Genomic DNA, 23,595 nt, shown 5'->3' on the forward strand with positions numbered 1-23,595 from the left:
AAGTTTATGTAGCAATAATGGACCACTTTACTCAAAGTCTGCTTGCTTCTTACCTGTGTCATTGTGACTTGTCACAGTATTTTTATGTGTATCATGATTTCTTTCTTCAAATGTAGTATTTTTCTCAACAGAGGTTAAAATTTCAGCAAAATAAGCTGATTCATAATTCCACTAGTTTCTAAAGAAGTACAATTATGTATTATTTAGTCTGGCTACCCCCAGGGGCTTGGACAGCATATGAAGGTTTAAAGATCTCAAACACAATAAGTCATGCAATTGGGCTTCCCATTCGAAGATCAATTCTAAATTTTAGGGTCACTATTGGAAGAACAAACCTTCAGGAGAGTCCAAATACATACCAAATACATATCTTTCCAGGGTCTTTGGGAAGTAGTAGCGGCAAATTCAAGAGGGATTTTCAAGAAGTAACTTCAAATCTGAGGAACACTTGTTGACCCCATGCAAAAACCCACAAACTTGTTTTGTTCCTTATAGCTTAAATGATTTCCCATCAGGATAGACTACTATTTGTGTAACAGCCTACATGAAAAGCTGGGCTGCAAAGTGACATCATAAGTTATGTTTCAAGGACAAATTAAAAGAGAAGAGAAAACATTTCTAACTGGGAGATGTGTATGTATGAGGGTACTTCAAAAATTTATTTTGGTGCAAAGTATTTTGACATTTATTCACATGAGGGGTTCTTCAAAAAATTCATGGAAATGGATGTTATGAAAAATCTAAGCATAAATTTCAAAATGTTTTTGTACCAAAATAAACATACCGTTCAATTTCATTATTTCACGTACTATTTGAAGTACCTCTAGTATATGTATGATGTGTTTCTCTTTGTTCTCCTATTGGAAATCTACAAACTTGCAGTTACACTGGACCTTTTTTTTTTTAAAAAAAAAAAAAAGACATCTCATTCTTAAAAACATAAGTTGTAATTAGCCTCTTTGGTAGTAAATATATGGATTATAAAACATGTGGCATAGGGATGATGAGAAAGGAAAAAGTTAATTCTTAAATCAACTGCCAACCTGCCCCATCTCAATGTAATCTATACCAACATCATATATTGTTAAAAAACATATTTAAAAGAAGGCTATAAGTACAAAATGCCAAATATAATCATAATTAATTTTACATATTAAATATTAAATTTCACATATTAAATTTCACAAAACGAGACATATCAGTTCAAATATATCAAGAGTAAATTATATTTGAGAAGAAAAATGTTAACTTCGGTAGCTATTCCCATCTTGCCAAGAATGGCACCATCATCTAAAATGTACAATAATGAAAAGCCCATCTATATAATATTCTTTGATTATTCTGAATGATAAATTAATATGGTTTAACTAAAACAGCTAAACACTTCTTTTGTTATTTATGTGAGGGGAAAAAAAACTAGTTTGTCATATTTTACTCTGAAGGTCTCACAAACGATTATGTTCAGTGACTGCTGGTTGTAAGGAAGGGAACGAAACAGCACACTGAGGTTAAATCCACTGTGAAAGGTTAATTTACTAAAGCAACTCAATTTCATTTCCAACCCAACCATCATCCTAATGATGCATTTTACCCAAGGAAAACCTTGTATTTACTAGTTGTGAAGACATTTCTAGTATGATAATACAAAAGCATATTAAAGTGTAAAAATTTAGAATGTAAAGTACAATACAAAAGAAAATCTTCCACCTTACAGCATCTCAAGAATGTCTTTCCCATATTTTCTTTAAAAAGATGAATGATTTTAAAGCACTGTGGCAGTATAATCAGAGTATCAAGGTGCATAACAAGGAAGTCTGAAACACTATATTAGCACTGAAATCTCCAATCCGTTTTTATGAAATGTACAGAAGTTACACCAGCAGACTGCACCAGACAAGTCTGAAGTTAACATAACTACTGAACACCTTTCTTCTTAAAAAAAAAAAAAAAAAAAGTAAACACCAAAAAGGAAACCTGTTGAAGTGAAATGTACACTATGAGAAACAGTGACTTGATCAGCCCTTGTCCTGTTGATGAACAACTTAATACTTTATCCCTTTTAGTTCTTTTTTTGTTGTTGTTCTACTTAATATTATTGGTTGAACTCTTTATTGAACATAATAATTGAACACAATTATTCTTAGGTGTTTAAATTTAACTGAAAAGTAATCCCCATTAAATATAAGAGTGGGAATAAGAGAGGAAGGAGATGTACAATTTGGGACATGCTCAATCGGACTTGACCCAAACGGTAGAGTTAGAAATGTGCCAGGGGATTCCAATTCAATCCCATCAAGGTGGCATGTACCAATGCCATTACACTAGTCAAAGGGATCAGTTTCAGTTCACAACTGATCATAACGATAGGATTAAGAGTCAAAGAGATCACATAAACAAGACTAGTGTCTGCTAATACTAACTAACAGAATTAAAAAGGGAAAGAACAATCCAACATGGGAAGCAGGATACACAGTAGACTCATAGAATGGCAGATGTCCTAAACAGCACTCTGGCCTCAGAATCAGCCCTTAAGGCGTTCGGATCTAGCTGAAGAGCCCATGAGAGTATTTTAGGCATGGAAAGCCAAGACACTCTGGCAAAACAAACAAAGAAACAAACAAACAACTAAATGAAAGATCTCCGTGAGTGAGATCCCAGTGGAAAGAACGGGCCATCAAAGGAGGTACCTTTCTCTGAAGGGAGGAGAGAACTTCCACTTTGACTATGACCTTGTCTAAATATGATCAGAGTTGGCAAACTCAAAAGGCCTCCATAGCCTTGGCAACTGATGATAAGAGCCTAGGGTGATTACTGATGCCATAAACAAGAGTGTCAATTGTTAAGTCAACAACAGGAGTCACTGTGCACTTACTCCCCATGTAGGATCTCTGTCCTTAATGTGTTGTACAATGTAAATTAATGCTATAACTAGTACTCAAACAGTACTTTACACTTTGTGTTTCTGTGTGGGTGCAAACTATTGAAATCTTTACTTAATATATACTAAATTGATCTTCTGTATATAAAGATAATTGAAAATGAATCTTGATGTGAATGGAATGGGAGATGGAGTGGGAGATGGGAGGGTTGCAGGTGGGAGGGAAGTTATGGGGGGGAAAAGCCACTGTAATCCAAAAGCTGTACTTTGGAAATTTATATTTATTAAATAAAAGTTAAAAAATAAAAAAATTTTAAAAAAGTAAAAATAAGTTCTCTCTCTCTGTGTCTCTCCCTCTTCTCTCCAACTCTTTCAAATAAATAGACTAAATCTTTTTTTAAAAAAGAAGCAAAAGTTCACTTATAGCAGAGCTCCAAAAATGCTTATTTTTAATATATAAAATTTCAGCTGAGTCCGGGGAAGGGTAAAACAAACTACTGAACTACTGAAAATGTACAAGTGTGCAGTCACAATCTGTTCTGTGAAATCAGCTTTGTCAACAGTAACTGTTATTTCACTTACTTTACAGATTTAAACAAAAGAATGTGAACATACATCTATATTCTGGTGAATGAATTATCTTCTTGCAATTTATAAATTTCAAGTAAAGACAGGGTAATAAGAAAATTCAAAGTTAAAACATCTTTGCTTTCAATACAGTCACATATTTTTACTTTGTAATATAATGTAGCTGTCACATACAGTGGCTCAGGGAGGAATACGTCAAATTTCAATAGGCAAGGAAGGCCAAAGGAGGGTTTATACAATATTCAATAAGCAATATTAGCTTGTTAGGGTGCAACAAAATAAAAAAGTACTAGCCTAGAAACACAGAAAAAGAATTTATTATTCTTTAATTCCAAAAGTAACAGAATAGAAAATAAGCTACAAGCCGGTCCTATAATTTCTAAACTATAGGCCAATTAAAACATTTGAGAAACAGAAACAATCTACATGTTTTTATGCCAGGTAAATATAGCTGAAAGTTGCTTAGAAATAAAACTCCTAATGATGAGAAACCTCCTACCACGACATTATGAAGATGGGCTGTATGTAGGACAGGGCACCAAGCCACTTCCCACAGAGATGTGGCTCACTGCTCAGCTGCAGGTTGCAACTCATCAGCGATACAGAATTTCACATCAATACCAGGCCATTCAGCCAAAGAAGCACAGGAATGTCTTTAAACCATCTGTTTATATTCATCAGTCTGTAAAAATCACAGTATACAGCTCTGGAAATGCATAGCGTGCCCAAAAATAAGTGTATATTATCTCAGCATAAGCTTTTTAAAAGGCCTAAGCAGTCAGCCCTCTACTGAGGGAAGCAAACTCTGTATTTTGGCTAAAGTGAAGATATGTGGAAATTATAACTGCCATTGCCTATAACAAATAAAAACAAATTTAAAAAGCTATAGAAAGTGTTCTGGCAGCAAGATTGTGTCTACAATAATAACATCTCCAAGCAAAAATCAAGTCAGAGCTACAGTACAATATGTGCTTTGTTTCTACAAAAATGCAGCGTTACTCTCAGAGAGTTCTAAATGACTAGATTTGAAAGTAAGCAGCGAATTTATTTTCACCAGAGTTTATTGCTAATTCAGCCTATGTAGATTATAGACAAAGCTAAATATGACTTAGCTGTTCCCACTTCATATGAATCAAAGTCCTTTCTTTTTTAACAGTGATTTATTGTGATTCTTAAGGTAAACAATCAAAACAAACTCTAAAATTGTTAACTTGAAATTACGCATTTAAAATTTCAGGTGACACAGCCAATAACTGGTAACAGCTTCTTTAATTTCATATTATTAGTCCAATTAAAAACACTAACAACTATCTGGCAATAGATTTGAAAGAATCAGAAGAGCTCTGTGAAGGGGAGAAAAAGAAACCAAACATGCAAAACACCTCCAAAGAACATGTGATCTTCTTTCTTATTTTATAATCTAAACTTGTAAATTTTTTTTATAAATACATGATCACTCTACACAATACAGATCTTCTAAGCATTTCTAAAGGAAATTACAGTTTTTGGTCTTAAGGAATAAGACTAAGATGGAAAGGGTGGTGAAAACAGTGAAATCTGAGGAGGCAACATACTCTTTCTAACACACAAGCAAGCTGCAGTTCATCCAGTCAGGGTAGCAGTTACAGTTCAGTACATAATCTTCAAGGCAACTAAGAAACCAGGACATATGTACTTCCTCTCCCTGGGGTTAACAATTCTTTTCATTGCTCCATAAAGGAGTGTTGGTTTTTTGTGATTTTTTTTTCCAAAAAGAAACAACGAATAAATAGGGGGGAGCAAGGTTTCCATCCCCAAATTCACATACACAAATTAAGTTAAACTATAAGCTAGTTGTAGACTACCAAGTGAAACAGAATTTCAGATACCATCTGAGGCAGGTGCTACTCTACCTAGACAGTTCAGAACATGACCCAGTAAAACAAATACACATTATTATGCCTTAAACAACTAGAAAGCATTTCCTTATCAGTCACATATCAAGTTTAATGAACTCCTAAGCTTCTAGGATGTGTACCTTAATGGTGTACCTGAATCATAACTAACAAAAGAATGACAAATTCAAAATTGCTATGAAAGTAAAAATCATCCTTAGAAAAAAATCTTCATGTAAAAAGAGAAAGGAACTGAGTGTGAAGTATTATCAACCAAATGTCTGAAGACAGAATTTTTGTTTTGTGGAAGACAGTGTGAGGAGAGCAATGCACCCAATTAGGATCAACTGGAAGACTGAACAGAGTGTGAAAAATGCTTAAAGGAAATAAAGGAGGTGGGGGGAATGAGGAAATGGAGGAGTCAGGCAGCAACAGAGCTGCGGAGAGACTGAAGATGAGAGAGAGGGAGGCGTGTGCACGTGATTCTTTTATTCTGACCTTGTGTTCCTAGATTATTTACTATGTCAGTGGCACACAGGCCACACAGGCCACACAGGCAGGCAACAAGGAGCCGTCTGATGGGCAGAGATGAAGGATTTGGTGCTAATGAATTGGTTGGTTGGTTGGTTTTTGATTCATACCTGAAAGCCTTGAATCCTTGCTAAATATTCCAGTTGTTTTGAAGGTTGTACTGGAGAACAAGGGGGAGTAGGAGAACTTCCTTTTAAACCTATGGCTTCAGCTGTAGGAGATGTTCCATTCATGAGGAGCTCCCTGGCAATTGTAGCTGAGCTATTCGATGTGGGAGATATACTGAAGAAAGAGCTGGAAGGCTGGTTCATATCTTTGGGTGACAAATAGCCTAGAGTGGTGCCAGAGATTACTTTGTGGCGGCTGGCTTCCATCTCTTGATAAACATCAGGAGACAAATGAAGAATTCCTTTTGGAGCTATAAATAAAATGAAGTAACATTGTTATTACACTTAAAATAATGAAAATAGAGACATGCTACAGCATTATTACCCCAATGGCTTCACTCGGCATAGTAACAAAGAAGCGAGAGCACTGCCAATCAAGCATCTTCCTCCGAACTGCAGAGGCAACTGCAGCTTCACTTAAGAGGCAAAGGACCTATGCTCCGATATTCCTAAAACGAGATGTTTAAAACCCCATGGAAGTAGTTTCACTGGAACTTGAGTTTGGTAGGGAGACTAAGGAAGGGCAAGGGAAACTGATTCGTGGAAAGTGGGGACAAAACCTGGAAATGTGAGGTGTCTTCCCCATAGTTTCATATTTTATATCTCATACAAGGCATATGAAACTCCAGGAAAGCGGCCAACTGGGGCACAGAAGGCAAAATGAAAGCTGGGTCAGTCCAAACTCCTTGGGAGACACAAACCTAAATATTCAGTGGCCTCCTGGGTCCTCTCTTCTGCACAAGAACACCCCACAGAAAACCCTAAGTCACAAAGGTGTCAGAAAGTAATGAGGCATCCTCTTCCCAAAATTAATGCTGTCTCTATCTTGTTTAGTTTACTAATACCACCACCATCTCTCTGCCCGCTGTCCAGCCTAGACTTCTGGCAACCACCTCTGAATCACCCACAGCCAACTCGTTACTGTGCCTATTCAAACAATCCTATAATTTGCCACTTCATCTTTGAATGAGTTAGTTTAAGCAAGGCCATGGCTATGGTCTGAAAGTAACAGCAGTAAGCCTGGGGCTGTGTCATCAGTTGGTAGGGTTTGAAACCTATGAGAGAAGCACTTTCCTTTGACAAACATTTGTCTCAGAGAAGTTTTAAACCATATTTCAAACTGCCTGTTTTTAGTAACTCAAATTACATATTTCTGGGGGTGGGCATTTGGCCTGACAGTTAAGAGGCCTGGTAAAAGTCACCCACATTCCCTGTCTGATGCCTGGGTTTGGTACCTGCCTCTGCTCAAACTCTAGGAGGCAGCAGTGACGGTTCAGGTGACTGAGTCCCAGCCACAAACATAAGATGCTTGCAGCGAGTTACCAGCCTCTTGTTTCTACCCTAGCTGGAGGCCACTGCAGGCATTTCGGTGGGGAGTGAAATCATGTGTACCTTTTAAAATTGTTCATATCACTGCCTGCACACAGTGCTCAGGGACAGAACTCAATTCGTTTGCTCTTGCCCCTCCCTCTCATGTCATTAACCTTCTGATTCAAGCTTTCAACATTTCTCACCTAAGCAAACTGTAACAACTGCTAAAGGTTTTATGGCTGCTACTCTCCCCAGGGTCCACTGCCCAAAACCTGCTCTATAATATTCCATGACAAATATATCTGGAAAATAATACAAATTGTATCACACACATCTCTTTCTGGGAATGAAACATGCATATTAGCATAGTAAACAATCTGAGAAACCCAGAATAACAGAAATCTATTCAACTTGACTTAACTAAGAGTTTCCCAAGTTTATTATATAACCAAGCTTTTTTACATAACCTTAAAAACTGTTAGCACTGTGAAATACTGGGCTAGCCCATTCTCTGCATAATTTCCAATTAGGGTTTGTTGATCCTTTCTTCTGCTTGATTTATTGAACTCTTCTGGTGAATTCTGCATCTCAGCTATTACATTCTTCAGCTCCATGATTTCTACTTTTTAACATTTTCTCGCTTTGTTGGAATCCTCACTTTGTTCATGCATTGTTCACCTGACCTCAGTGAACATCTTTATGAGGATTATTTTTATTTCTCTGTTAGGCAAATCGTATGTCTCCACTTCATTAGAGTCAATTTCTGAAAATTTCTCTTATTTCTTTGTTTGTAAAATATTTCCCTGTTTATTTGTTTCATATTCCTTGATTCTCTGTGCTGTCTAATGTGATTCTTTTTTTTTTGGACAGGCAGAGTGGATAGTGAGAGAAACAGAGAGAAAGGTCTTCCTTTTTGCCGTTGGTTCACCCTCCAATGGCCGCCGCGGCCAGTGCACTGCGGCACCGCGCTGATCCGAAGGCAGGAGCCAGGTGCTTCTCCTGGTCTCCCATGGGGTGTAGGGCCCAAGCACTTGGGCCATCCTCCACTGACTTCCCAGGCCACAGTAGAGAGCTGGCCTGGAAGAGGAGTAACCAGGACAGAATCCAGCACCTCGACTGGGACTAGAACCCGGTGTGCCGGCGCCGCTAGGTGGAGGATTAGCCTATTGAGCTGCGGCGCCGGCCCTAATGTGATTCTAATGTGACTGCACATTAGACAAAACAGCCACCTGTCCTACTCCTCATGGACGGGTCTCTTGCAGAAGAATACTCTCAGCTACCGTCCTAGCTAGAGACTCTGTGGGCCTCGCAAATGTCTGCTAGTCTAACCTACTTTTGTTCTTGGCAGCCCCAGGCATCTAGAGTATGCCTGCACCATCAGCATCCTGAGCAAGACAGAAGCCACGTCTTCAGGAAACTTCCAAATAAATTGGGTTGTTGGGCGCACAGTGCACTTTTTGCTTCCCAAGAAAGAAATAGAGAGGTGGCATTTTTCAACTGTTAGCTCTGTGCTGGGCTGGGGGCAGTGGCTATGGAGACCACTAGTCTTCTCTGTTTCCATTGGTCCCAGGTGGGCTGAAGTATGCCACCTCCCATTAGCATTCTTGAGGCAGGCCAACCAGAAGCTGGTCTTCTGAGTAGCCCCTAGAAAAGCTGGGGTTCTGGACTGTTGGTATACCACTTCCCTTTCTCAGGGAGAAGGTGAGAACTGGGGGAATTTGTCCTAATTGTGTATCACTGTGCCTGGGATAGGGATTAAAGCAAAAGGATACCTCAAATTTCCCTACGAGTTTCAGTGTGGCTGGTTTTAAGCTTAACAGGGGGATGCAGGAGCCTTTTACCTAGGTTTTGGATTTCTCATAAACTGAACATGCCCATGAATTACTGTTGAATTGGTATAATCGTAAGGGGAAGGAGGGTGCAGGGATTCTTATTAGAACATTCTCTCACTTAAAAAGTTTTTGGTTCCCCATCACTTACACTGTAGAATAGAAACTTCTCAGAATGACACAGGAAGCCCTTAGAATTCTGCCTCCTACTTCTCTCTCTAACCTCATCTATTAAATTGTCATTGACAGACTCCCTGCTCCAGTCACACAGATGCATTCACACTTCTCCCAACATTCCAGGTTATTCGATCCCAACACACTTTTACTTCTATCACGCTAGTACAGACGTGCTTAAATGCACATGCATGGATGTGTGCACACCCCTCATACACACACACACAATTCCACACCATTCTTAGTTAAGCTTTGCTACCGCTAGAGCATGACGAGGGAGTCGGGCAACTGCAGAAGGTAGAAAGGAAGGGACCAAGTTCCAGGGAACTTTATTCTGATGGCATTAAAACATGTAAGAGTTTTGTGTGTGCGTTTTAAAATAGCTTAAAATAATACATCAATTTCTTTTATTGATTTTCTTTATGGATTTGCATAGGTTTTCAAATTCTCTATATTAGCAAGTATTGGTCTTTTATAATCAGGAAAAAATTTCAATACATTTTTGAAGGGAAATATAAGCACTGAAAAATACACAAGATAAACCTCATGAGACAGAAAGAACTACTTTTAACATTTTGCTTTAAAGATGCTTTTTAGCTCTTTTTATTCTATTCACTTTCTACTTGTTAACCTGAAAAAACTAGTTAAACACAGGAGTATCAATGATCATACTGTTTACAAAACAATATACTTCTACCAGTATTTTAAAAGGCGTAGTATTTCATTATAGGACCTATTTCTTGAAACAATTCTGTGGTTTTTTTTTTTTAAAGATTTATTTATTTATTTGAGAGGTACAGTTACAGACAGTAAGAGGAAGAGACAGAGAGAAAGGTCTTCCTTCCACTGGTTCACTCCCCAAGTGGCCGCAATGGCAGGAGCTACGCTGATCCAAAGCTAGGAGCCAGGAGCTTCTTCCCAGTCTCCCACATGGGTGCAGGGGGCCCAGGCACTTGGACCATGTTCCACTGCTTTCCCAGGCCACAGCAGAGTGCTGGATTGGAAGAGGAGCAGCCAGGACTAGAATTGGCGCCCACATGGGATGCTGGCGTGGCAGGTGTAGGCTTAACCTGCTGCACCATGGCGCCGGCCCACAATTCTGTGTTGATGGACATCTAATTTCAATTTTTCCCAAGTATAAACACAGTGATAAACATTCTTATAATTAAATTGTTGATCACATGAAAATTTATTTCTTAAACAGAATTCTTAATTTAAACAATAAGCATATTAGGTTTTTATATTAACAAGTTACTCTCCAAAAAAACACTGTACTAATGTCACACACCCACAGGAACACAAAAGTGCCTCATTACATATTTTGGTATTAGATGTCATTACTGAAAACTAATGGCCACTTATTAACAGACAAAGAGGAGGTCAGCAACTGCCTGGGCATGGGGCTAGTGGAAGTGACAGACTGCAAAAGGACACAAGGAAAGTTTTAGGAAGATGGAAATGTGTATTTCGCTGGCATAAAAGCATGTCAAAACTGATCAAATTGTATGTTTTATGTACTTCAATTATACCTCAAAACTGTAAAAAATCTGCCCATGTAAGTGGAATGTCATTATTACTAATTTCTTTCACTAGGTACATAAAATGTCATATAATTTTTACTTAAAGAATAACTTAAATGTAATTCTAAATTCTATATTTAATTTAAGAAATCAAGAAACTTAACAGCATTACTTCACTACTGTTATTATACAGCAGCAATGGGCTTGCCAACAGCAATATTATGAAGCAACAAAAACGCTCTCTCAACACTCAGGAGAGGCATTACATCACTGGGTAAGAACTCATACAGAGTTCAGGCTCCCCTACTTTACAGTAAAGCCTGGTCAAAAAAAATCCTTTTTTTTCCCTACAAATAAAGAAGATTCTTTCTCCAGAACTCAACTAATAGAACAGTCATGGAAATAGTACAAAAACACTATTGCACTAACATGGTGATACATCCAGTCAACTATTTAAGGATTTTCAATTTGAATATCAATAACAGTATAGAAATTGGACAGAACTTATTTAGGGTCTTCCTGTTGGAAATTTAAGTTGCTTTTTAATAGTCTAAATACATATAAGTAACATCAGAGTAATTAAGGGTATGCATAGCTAAGAACTTTTAACTTATTTAAGCCAATTAGGTCTCCCCAAAAAACTGCATCAATTTATATTTCTATTAGTAGCAAGTGACTAAACCTGCTTTCCCACACTTCTGCCAAAACAGATTTCAGTTATTCCAAACAATCATTGCCACTTTACAGGGTCACTGATAACTGCTCAGGATAAGCTTTTTCTCACGTAACCAACCAGGGTCTGTGTCATCTTTGATCAGTTTCTTTGCTCATGGATTTCAAGCACTGTATTCTCTTCACTCCGCTGGTTACATCCATTTGTATTCACCTTTTATCTGAAAAGGTCCTGAACTCCTTCTCCCATCACTTATCTTTTGTCCTGGATTTTGCCTTTGCTGTTTCCACCTGGGAACTGTAGGTTTGTAACCACCATACACAGCTACATTGTAGCTAAAGCACGGACATTGTTCTAGCATTCTACTTCATTATCTTACATAATTCCCACAATAACCATATCAAATGGGCATTACTGAAGCCTGCAGAGGGTAAGAAATAAGTTGCAACACTAGAACTGAACCACTGGCAGTCTGTCTCTGGAGCCAAGATACCTAACCATCACATGAAGCAGCCTCTTGAAAGAATGGGTGTCCATCCAGCCAGCTCCAAATGTGCCTGGGGCAAACTGGCTCCATGGTTGACGCATGTTGTCATGGCTGTCCCTAGATGTTCCAGTGATGGCCTTCACTAAAATATATGAGCATTTTAAACATCTAAAGTTGCCACAGTCTAACACATCTCACCAAACAGGAAATGCCAGGCTACTGGACTCTTGCGACGTATTTTCGCTCAATAGATCTGTGCTTCTCTCAAATGAGTTTGTGACCCATCTGGCATACAAAGCTTCCAGGAATATCTTCAAAGACCTCCAGTGTTCGCTGAAGAACCGTATAAGAAGTCCTGATTGGAGATTCCCTTAAAAAGGTCCAATCATGAATAGATAAGCAAATTCAGGAGCACTTTGCCTTTTAATGTTCACTCATGTCATGATATCTTTCATAAGGGTGGCAGAACATAAATGTTTATGTAAATAAATAATAAATATATGTTATGCAAGTGGTGTTGGAAGTATCGGAACAGTAGGGCAAGCCAATACAGAAAGAGAGATGATGCTACCACATTGGTCCAAATTGCTATTTCTTCCTAGAGTGAATTTGTCAGTTTTTACATCAAAATTTTGAAAAAACTTCTTTATGTCACCATAAATCAGCCTGAATTTTTGCTACAATGTTGGACTCTGAATTTATTCAAAAATACTTCAATACCTGGTAATACTAAGGTCCCCTTCTGCCACAGTGGATGTTTTACAACAAAAAATTATAATTAAAAATTGTTAAAAACTTGAAATAGACAGTTTAAAATAGGAAATGCAAAAAAAAGTATGAACAATAATAGAAAGTTTCTTTTAAAAAACTATTTATATGAAAATCGGTAGAATCCAGGTACAGTCTGTAGTCTAATTAATTATATGGTTTTGATAATGTAATAAACTTTAGGTAGGAGAAGCTGAGTTCTAGGTACAGGGAAGCTCTCTGTATCATTTTTGCAACTTCTCATGAATCTATCATTAGTGCACTTTTAAAGTAAAAACAAAAAAAAACCACCAAGGACAGGAAATCACGGTTAGGCCAGTGATTTCTGGAACTCTCCCCTAGTAGATGGGCCCAGCTGCTCAACGTTTGTCCACCTGAGAGTACAGCAGAACCTGGTAGCCTCACACCTGTGACCCTGCTCCTTCCCAGAGAAGCCTGAGGTCATGTATTAGTAGCAGGTACACATGACGCAAAGAGGAGTGCACTGCACCATCACAGCGGTGCCTGTGGAGGCCAGGAACAGGCAGGGTCCGTCCTTAGCAGCATTTTTAGCCACCAGGCTGATGTGAGCTACAGAACCCACCCCTTCTGCTGCCTGCTGTTGAGAGCCCAAGGAAGAGTCAGGATTTGTGTAGGACCAACCGCTTCTTTTCCACAAAACTCACTGAAAACATCCTTGGTGCTGCCTAATTTTCAAGCCAAATGTAGACCACAGTCAAAAAATCAACACTGCCAAACTTGAAGGAAAGTCTTGTGAAAAATTAAAAAAAAGAAACATGTTGAGTAAGAGCAAAACAGTGACAAAAATTAAACATAAATCATTTGTCAGCAGTTTTTTTTTTTTTTTTTTTTTTTGACAGGCAGAGTGGACAGTGAGAGAGAGAGACAGAGAGAAAGGTCTTCCTTTGCCGCTGGTTCACCCTCCAATGGCCGCCGCTGCAGCCGGCGCACCGCGCTGATCCTGGCAGGAGCCAGGAGCCAGGTGCTTTTCCTGGTCTCCCATGGGGTGCAGGGCCCAAGCACCTGGGCCATCCTCCACTGCACTCCCTGGCCATAGCAGAGAGCTGGCCTGGAAGAGGGGCAACCAGGACAGAATCCGGCGCCCCAACCGGGACTAGAACCCGGTGTGCCGGCGCCGCAAGGTGGAGGATTAGCCTATTGAGCCACAGCGCCGGCTCAGCAGTTTTGTTTTTTAAGGCGAACTCCAGAGTCACCTTGAAAGGTAAAATCAAAAAGAAAAAGAAAATTAGAGAGTCATTATTGAACAAATGAAGAAAGCATGCTCAAAGAGCTTCACTGACATCAATAGTGAAAATTAACCTTGTTCTTGCTGTCGGAGTTATAGGAAAGCACTGATTTTGTTAATTTGGGGATTTTATTACTCCTTTTTACTCCTTACATTTAACATAATGATGTAGGTGAGGCATTGTTAATTTGGTGACTACTTATGAATAAAATTACTGAGAAAGAAGTTTTCAACAAGAGAGTTCAGGCTTTTGGTGAGCAGTTCTATGAGAAAGACCCACAAAAGGTGCAACTCCAGGACACAAGCCTGACTGGAGGTGGTGACACAGAGCCCCGCACACCTCACAGAGACAGTAGGGGCAGGAAAGGGAAGGTGAACACACATATACATTAGCTAGAGGTTTTAGTGACAATTTTCAAATCCCAGGCTGAAATGTTAGCTTTTCTTTAAAAGAGGAAAGTGAAAAGTATATGATGACGAAGGCTAGGAACGTGGACTGGTGACTAAATTCACAATTCCTTTTTCTTTTTACCTTACATTAATTTTTATTAGAAATTTTCTTTAATAAGAAAATTCTGGAGTCCAAAATGAGTGATGAATAAAAGAAAGCTCTGGCACAGGGTTTTTAATAGGGATCCAAGGGCCCCTAAAGAATCTGTGAGTGGGTGTTAGGAGAGTAATAAACTGTACCTTTTGGCTACACACAGTGATGCGTAACTTTCTGGAGAGACAATCTAAAGTTTATATCAGAAATGAAAAGGGATCAACAACCCCTCTCCCCAACCCTGCAAAACACTTAGGTCGTATGAAGCATAGTTCTATGGGTAGGAGCAATTTTCGAATAGAAGACATAATTACAAGTCAAAAATGAGGAAAAACTGTATGAAATGATTAGAATGTACAAGAGCAGAAAACCTCGTACGTGACTCAGACTAATAATAGAGTAGGTGGGTAATTGGGAAGTTCAGGCATTCCCAAGAAGCGCACACACCATTTATTTTAACAATAAAGGTTTCACTTAGTTGGCTTACTTGGGAGAAATGTTTCCAAGGTTCAACATTTCTCGGTAAAGGCAGAACAGAACTATGAGTATTGCCACCGAGTAAGACAAAGCTGCTGTGGTGAAAATGAAGTTTGAGAGCAGCTTACTAGCTTGGGGCACTATCCATTATTAGTTGATGTAAATGGGCTAACACTGTGGCTTGAAAAATAAAGACTGCTCTCTGGTTATCTTTCTTCATGGAAAAACTCCATTAGTGACTACTTCCCTAAGACTGAAATGGATGCCCTGAGTACCATGTGACCCAGCACCTGCTCCCTCAGCAGGAAGAAATGCACACTGAAACAGACAAGAGAGCACCCCAGAGCACAGACACAGCACCACCGTATTTACTTCCCAGGATCCCAAGTATCTCCTCGTAGTCCATACCCTCAAACAACTCACAAAGCAGGGATAGCAAGGACAACTGTAGCGGACTCAGTCCTCATGAGATCTCTAGCTTGCTTCGAATGCTTTGCCTATGTTGGCTATGATGGTAGGGACCATGACTGTCTCCACTTCACCTCTGCAGGCTCTGATACACAAAGTGGTTACAGGGCTTGCTCAAAGTCACAGCCAGAAAGTGGCAGGTGTTGAGATCACTACCAGGCATCTGGCTATACAGCTGGTTAGTTAAATATTAAGTATTACCAATTTTTAAAATTACCTTGTGAAAATAACAAATACATATTCTTAAGAACAGGAAAGGAGCAACCGAGCAAGACAGAAAATTTATAGACAAACAGAAAACTCTTATCCATGGCAGCAAAATAGAGTGAGGACTCCCCCCTCCTAATTATAGCTGTAACAAGCTCCCCAGTTTCCGTGATATAGCCGTGGCTGTGTCAGAAAAGGCCTAGCAGGGAGCTGAGCCTTTCTTCTCTGCCCCCATGGTGCCAGTGGAGACCACCTGGGAGACCTGGACCTCCCCCCACCTGGCAGTAACTACAGGCCCCTCTGGCTACAGGGTTGTCAGGTCAGGAACCAAGGAAAGCCAGGGACTAGCAGGAATGAGGTCATCCCACTGTGGTATCAGTGCAGACCCCTTGGGCTCAGACTTCTCACTGCCTCCAGCAGTAACAAGGAGCCCCTGACCTGGGGTGCCAATGGAGGCAGAACAGGGTAATAGATTTGTACTTCCAGCTAGCAGAAATAATGTGGCACCCCTCACGTAACCTGCCAGAGCAGTCTCCCTCTCTCTGTCTCTCTCACACAGACACAGACACACACTCCAAACAAACAATAACAACAAAAAACAGATACAAGGTCTTAAATATGAGCATGTCTAAGTTTCAATTAAAAAAATCACCAGTTATATATAAGAACCATAAGTACCTCAACTGAATGAGGGGAAAAAAACATTTAAAAGATGCTAATAGTGAGCTAGATAGAAACGTTAGGAAAATCAAACAAAAGTTTTATAAAGCAGCCATGATAAAAATGCTTCGTGAGCAAGTACAAACACGCTCTCAATGGCTAAAAAAGAGAAAGGCTCAGCAAATAGAAAATCTCAGAAAAGAAACAGAAGATAAAAAGAACCAACTTTAGAACTAAAATATACAACCAAAATAAAAGGCACAGTGAACAGATTTCAGCTGCAGAGTGGAAGAAAGAGGAAAGTACCAGCAAACTAGAAGTTAGAGACAGAAATCACTGTTAGAACACAGAAGAAAAAGATGGCAGAAAAAAATTGAGGAGAGCCTCAAGGACCAGTTGGGACAAAAGATCTGACACCTCTGTTCTTGGAAAGGACAAAGTGGGTGGGGCTGAAAAATATTCAAAGAAACAATGGCCAAAAACTCAAACTGGTAAGAGGCATAAACCTTCAGATTTAAAATGCTGAGTAAAATCCCAAGTAGGATAAACACTAAGAAATCCACACCAAGACATCATAATTAAACTTCTGAAAATGAAAGACAAAGAAAAAAAGTCTTCAAAGAAGTCAGAGAAAAACAAAACCTAACCTTAGGGGAATGACTATTTCGAATGACAGAAGATTTCTCATCACAAACCACAGAGGCCGAAAGGGAGTAGCACAGTATTTATAAAGTGCTGACAAAGAAAAGGACCCTCAACCAAGAATCCTATATTCAGCAAAAACACATGAGGAAGGAAAGGGATATCCCGACATCCTCAGGTTGGGGGGAAAATGAAAATTTCCTCCAACAGGCACATGTTAATAGAATGGCTAAATCAAGTTTCTTAAGCAGAAAGCAAATAAAAGCAAGAAGAATTCATGGAACATCAGAAAGAAAAAATGTAAGCAAAAAATATGGGCAAATACAACAGTATTCCTCTCATCTCTTGATTTTTTTCTCTAACTGTTGTTTTTCAGATAAAGCAATAATTATGCTGGTGTGTGATGTGTTTTTTTTTATTTTTATTTTTATTTATTTATTTATTTATTTATTTTGACAGGCAGAGTGGACAGTGAGAGAGAGAGACAGAGAGAAAGGTCTTCCTTTTGCCGTTGGTTCACCCTCCAATGGCCGCCGCAGCTAGCGCGCTGCGGCTGCCGCACCACGCTGATCTGATGGCAGGAGCCAGGTGCTTCTCCTGGTCTCCCATGGACTACAGGGCCCAAGCACTTGGGTCATCCTCCACTGCCTTCCCGGGCCACAGCAGAGAGCTGGCCTGGAAGAGGGGCAACCGGGACAGAATCCGGCGCCCTGACTGGGACTAGAACCTGGTGTGCCGGCGCCGCAAGGCGGAGGATTAGCCTAGTGAGCCGCGGCGCCGGCCGTGATGTGGTTCTAAATGTATAAAACCACTTAGACAATTATATTCTCAGTGAGCGGGGAAGAAGGACACGAAGGGAGGGAAGGTTTCTACACATCAAACTTGGAAAACAACAGTATCAGTAAACTGACAAATTACATACATTCAGTACTCTCCTCACCCAGTTTTTACTTTCCATGGTTTCAGTCACCTGGAGTCCCAAAATTCCAGAAATCAACAATTTCTACAATTTAAATCATGTTCTGTTCTGAGTAGTGATGATAGCTTGCAATGTCCCATGCTATCCTGCCACAGACAGGAGTCATCTCCTTATTCAGCATGGCTGCACTGAACATGTCATCTGCTGCTCCTCACCTAGTAGCTGGCTCTGTCTTCAGATCAGTGGCTATGGGTTTACAGTACCTGTGTTCATCTAACCCTTGCTTTACTTCTAATGGCCCCAAGTGCAAGAGTAGTCATGCAAAGGAGGCAGCAGGGCATACAAACTCTGGCACTACGTGACGATGCTGCAGGTCATACAGGATAAAACAGATAGGACCTGGTACCGCCTGTAGTTTCAGGAACCCACTGAGGGTCTTGGAATGTATCCCCTGTGCATGAGAGGACACTACTATGAAACATAAGGTCACCACTAAAAATGCCATACAGTAGGACATACTTGAAAACACTCTAGATAATCTAAATGAAATATTAAAAGTGGTCAAGTAACCCAGAGGAAGGAGGGAGAAAGAAAAAAAAGAATAAAAGAAAAAAATAAATTTAGAATAACAGATTTAAACCCTAACATATCAATAATTACATTAAGTATACATGATCTAAATATAAAGGAGAATGACAGAGTGGAATAAAAAATACTGCCCATGAGAAGCTCATGTCAAATATGATAGAGGCAAGTTAAAAAGGAAGGGACGGGGTGGAGGGACATGTCAAGAACATATTAATCAACAGAAAGCAAAGAGTTCTACTTCCAAATAACGAGATGAAGAGATCCGTGGACTCCCCAACAATCATAACTGGCAAAAATTAGCCCTTAAGGCATTCGGATCTGGCTGAAGAGCCCATGAGAGTATTTTAGGCATGGAAAGCCAAGAAACCCTGGAAAAAAAAAAAGGAAGACCTAAATGGAAGATCTCTGTGAGTGAGATCCCAGTGGAAAGAATGGGGCCATCAAAGAAGGAAGTACCTTTCTCTGAAGGGAGGAGAGAACTTCCACTTTGACTATGACCCTGTAGGAATAAAATCGAAGTTGGCGAACTCAAAAGGCTTCCATAGCCTTGGCAACTCATGACTAGAGCCTAGGGAGATTACTGATGCCATAAATAAGAGTGTCAAATTGTTAAGTCAACAACAGGAGTCACTGTGTACCTACTTCTCATGTGGGATCTGTCCTTAGTGTGTTGTCCAATGTGAAGTAATGCTATAACTAGTACTGAAACAGTATTTTATACTTTGTGTTTCTGTGTGGGTGCAAACTGATGAAATCTTAATATATACTAAATCGATCTTCTGTATATAAAGATAATTGAAAATGAATCTTGATGTGAATGGAATGGGAGAGGGAGCGAGAGATGGGAGGGGTGTGAGTGGGAGGGAAATTATGGGAGGGGGAAGCCATTGTAATCCGTTAACTGTACTTTGAAAATTTATATTTACTAAATAAAAAATTTTAAAAAAATTCAAATGTCAGTAAGTGTGCTAAGGGCATTTGTCCCAAGTTTTAGAGAGAGTTATCTAAATCCTCGAAATTTCCCGAGTAACAAAAATGTCTGTTATTTCTGGTGGACTAAGTGGACCACGGCAGATATGCTAACAAAGTGAAGAGCTCCTGGATAGTTTATGGTAATGAGATGACTCAAGGTGGGAGCATGCTGTGTCAGAAAGACCAAGCAAACGACTGGAGGGTTAAGGTCTGGAGCCACATGCACATGAAGGCAGCCTGATCTCCAACAGCTTTAGAATGGTATCAATTTCATGGCCAATTATTTAGTCAATGATGCCAACACAATGAAACTTCAATAAAGACTCTGACAACTCTAGAAGCAGAAGTGAGCTTCTCTAGCTAGCATTACTCTGTGCATCATTACAGTGTTCACATCCATGTGCCAGCAAGAGAATATGCCCTGAATCCAAAGGAAGCAGACCCAAGAAGATTCACATCTGCACCACCTCTGATCTCAGTCTACCTGTCTCTTCTTTTGGCTGCTTCTGACTTGTATCCTGTTTGTTGTAAACCTGTAATTTTGAGTATAACACTTTTGAGAGTTGTGAGTCATTGTGGAAAACTCTCAAACCTCATGGGTTAGTAGGAACCCACAATTTGTAGCCAGCTGTTCAGAAGTGAGGGTGACGGGACAGCACTGTAGTACAGTGGGTTAAGCCACTGCTTGGGATGCTGGCATCCTATATCAGAGGGCCAGTTCCAGTACCTGCTGCCCTACTTCCAGTCCAGCTTCCTGCTAATGCACCTGGAAAAGCAGTGGAGGATTAGCCAAGTATTTGGGCCCCTTCATACATGTGAGAGAGGTGAAACAGAGTTCCTGGCTCCTGGCTGCAAGCCTGGCCCAGACCTGGCTATTGTGGCTATTTGGAAAGTGAACAAGCAGATGGAAGATTTCTCTCCCTCACTATCTCCTCTCCTTCCCCTTCCTCTCCCTCCTTCTATTCCTCTGCCTTTCAAATGGGGAAAGAAAAAGTAAATCAAAGAAGGACAAATGAGGGTGGCTCTGGAAACTTCCAGCTTGCAGCTGGTATCAAAGTTAGAGCAGTATTGTGGAGTACTGTACCCTTAACTGACAAGAGTTAGTCTAGCTTTACATTTCACATCAGAAGGCATTGCATATCTACTCAAGAAACCCTAATTACTCTTGGTGAGGACCTCTAGCATTTGAACTACAACCTCCTCCCTCTGCCCTGATATAGGCAGGCAAATAGGATTAAACTGATTAGATTTGTGAGCTGGAGAACTTGTCTTCACCCTGCCCCTCCCTGACCTCACCTGTATGCCCACCTGCCAGACTATGTAACCTTTGGAAGTGAATAAAAGGCCTGGAGCATGGTGGGCCCTGCCTTTGTTGTTCCATGCCTCCAGGCATGCAGTCTCTGGCGCCTGCTCTCTGCTTTCCTGCCCAAGCTAAGCTACCTGTGGCTGAACCTAACTGCACACTTGCTCCACATGGCTCCCAGCCTGCTTTCTGCCTGGTATGGACCCACCTTATGTTTCTAGAGTTCTTTCTCCCCTAAATAAAGCCTTCATGTTCATGTGTATTTCTCTCACTGAATAAATCCTAAAAACTTACCATGTTGTCTATTTATAAGCAGCCAATATTTAGAATTTGTATCTAAATATATGGCAAGAACCCTTGAAAATATTAATCTTAAAATAATTAATAAAATTTTGAGTGAAGGCCTCCACTTTCAATTGGCAACCACAAAGGGACCCCAAATGAAGGGACCATGTATTAATATTTGCTTAATGGATTTAAAATGCAGCAACATAGTAAGCAATGGCTTCTGACTCTGCTTATCTTTTTGCTCCACATCCCCCTCCTCTCAGGATTTGCAGCTTCCCTCAAAATGAGGAACCAGGTTGTAGCACTGAGTGGCCTATCATGGCCGGGCAGGCTCAGCGCAGCTTGGCAGGAGGTGGTTTCTGACTCCGGAACAGACGGGGTGCCACCAGGTAGCGCTGCCACCAGTGCTGCGCACCTCACTCCCCACTCACACTGCCACCACAGCCGTGCTCAGCCCCTGCTGCCATGGTGGGTGAGCTCCTGCAAGAGGGGAGGAGGTGGACACCAACGAGATGGGACCCAGAGTTGCTGATGCTGTCCCCACCGCCGCCTGTGGCCTGCGCTCGGCACACCTCCTGCTGACGCCACTGGCCTGCTCAGGCGGGGCATACTCGCCTCTGGCCTTGCAGCAGGTGCTTTCGCAGTGTGCTTTTGAGGGAGAGGCAGAGGCTGACACAGAGGTGACAGATCAGCAGACAGGAGGAGCTGCCCCAGCAAGACCCAGGAGCCCAGCAGCTGCCGCCATTGCTTCCGCCTCCCACTGCTGCTGTTGTCTCAGCAGAGGTCCCTGGCATCCCCGCCACCTCCACGCACGTGCACTGGGGCCCTCCTGCAGCCACAGAGAAACAGTGTGCACTTGTTCTCATTGCTGCCATTGTCACAGCAGCAGGTAGCAGCCCCTGGCGTCCCTGCCGCCTTTGTGTGCACACTCAGCCTCTCCCACAGCAGCCACCACTGTCGCCTGTGGCACAAACACCATGTGGGACCAACTTCCTGCTGCGCCTCTGCACATACCGCGCAGCACCACTCAGAGCTCAGGGTCCCCACCAGTGGGTGCTGGGCAGAGTGCACAGGATGGGTGGGCCCTGCTATCCTCTTTTGTCTCTGGCAGGAGGCCTGTGCTCAGCTCCAATGGCTGCCAGAGTTGGAGCAGCTGCCCCAAGTGGCTCTGCCTGCCTGCAGCTCTGGCCAGCCCTTTCATTCAAAACAACATGCAGTTTTGCCCCTTTAGCGAATGCTCAGCATTTTTGCTACAGAGCTTAGGTGGCTTTTTGGTTTCTCTTAGTGCTTGTAGTTTTTGGGAAATACAAAGATTGGTTTTTCCTTTCATTGTTTCTCACTGTTATTGTGATATTAGTGCTAATAAAGTTTGGGCAAAATGGTGCCAGAAAGATTTTCACAGAGAGCCAGTTTGTGAAAGTCCATCGAGATACAGATTTCCAAATTATTCTTTTTTTTTTTTTTTGGACAGTCAGAGTTAGACAGTGAGAAAGAGAGAAACAGAGATAAAGGTCTTCCTTCCATTGGTTCACCCCACAAATGGCCACTATGGCTGGTGCACTGCGGCCAGCGTGCTACACCAATCCGAAGCCAGGAGCCAGGTGCTTCTTCCTGGTCTCCCATACAGGTGCAGGGCCCAAGCACTTGGGCCATCCTCCACTGCCTTCCTGGGCCACAGCAGAGAGCTGGACTGGAAGTGAAGCAACCGGGACAGAATCTGGTGCCCCAACCGGGACTAGAACCCGGGGTGCCGGCGCCGCAGGTGGAGGATTAACCAAGTGAGCCGTGGCATTGGCCCCCAAATTATTCTTAATGTGTTTTAAAACTTACAAATTTTTTTGTTTTATGGATGGGTTTAAACAGTACTGAAAATTCTGGTTTGCCTGGTATCTTTGATTTGCAAATCAGGTGTACTTTCAATTGGTAGCTTCTGGCTGGGGAGCTGGTTTGGTTGCCTAGTAACCTAATAGCATCAGGAAGGCAGAGCATTAAACTTGCCAGAGCACCTCCTGTTGTGGGGGTGGAAATTCCATCCCAAGATGGCGGCCTCCATCAAAAACACAAAGTTGCCAAGATTCAGCCCCCATGAAGGATACAAGGTCACCAAGATGGTGGCCCCCATGGTACCTTCCACCCTTACAGGAAGATGGGCGACAGACTCTACCCCAAGTTGGTGGCCCCATGGTCTTCCACATGCCTGATAAACAGTGACTTTTTTGTTTTGTTTTGTTTTACAGGCAGAGTGGACAGTGAGAGAGAGAGAGAGACAATGAGAAAGGTCTTCCTTTGCCATTGGTTCACCCTCCAATGGCCACCGCGGCCGGCGCACTACGGCCGGCTCACCGCACTGATCTGAAGGCAGGAGCCAGGTGCTTCTCCTGGTCTCCCATGGGGTGCAGGACCCAAGGACTTGGGCCATCCTCCACTGCACGCCTGGGCCATAGCATAGAGCTGGCATGGAAGAGGGGCAAGTGGGACAGA

At 41.3% G+C, this 23,595-nt stretch overlaps 1 protein-coding gene across 47 annotated transcripts in view; it reads right to left on the bottom strand.

Annotated features, from left to right (window-relative positions):
* STAU2 (staufen double-stranded RNA binding protein 2) overlaps nt 1-23,595 on the bottom strand; it is a 365,466-nt gene that overhangs the window by 134,010 nt on the left and 207,861 nt on the right. For 46 of the 47 annotated variants that reach the window (XM_070075210.1, XM_070075196.1, XM_070075186.1 and 43 more), the window contains one exon: nt 5,982-6,289. In XM_070075210.1, the coding sequence (XP_069931311.1) occupies nt 5,982-6,289 (308 nt within the window). Of the gene's footprint in view, nt 1-4,509; nt 6,290-23,595 lie in introns of those variants that run through there. The other variant, XM_070075217.1, reaches the window with a different exon arrangement.

Source organism: Oryctolagus cuniculus, chromosome 6 (assembly GCF_964237555.1).
Source record: "Oryctolagus cuniculus chromosome 6, mOryCun1.1, whole genome shotgun sequence".
Lineage (NCBI taxonomy): Eukaryota > Metazoa > Chordata > Mammalia > Lagomorpha > Leporidae > Oryctolagus > Oryctolagus cuniculus.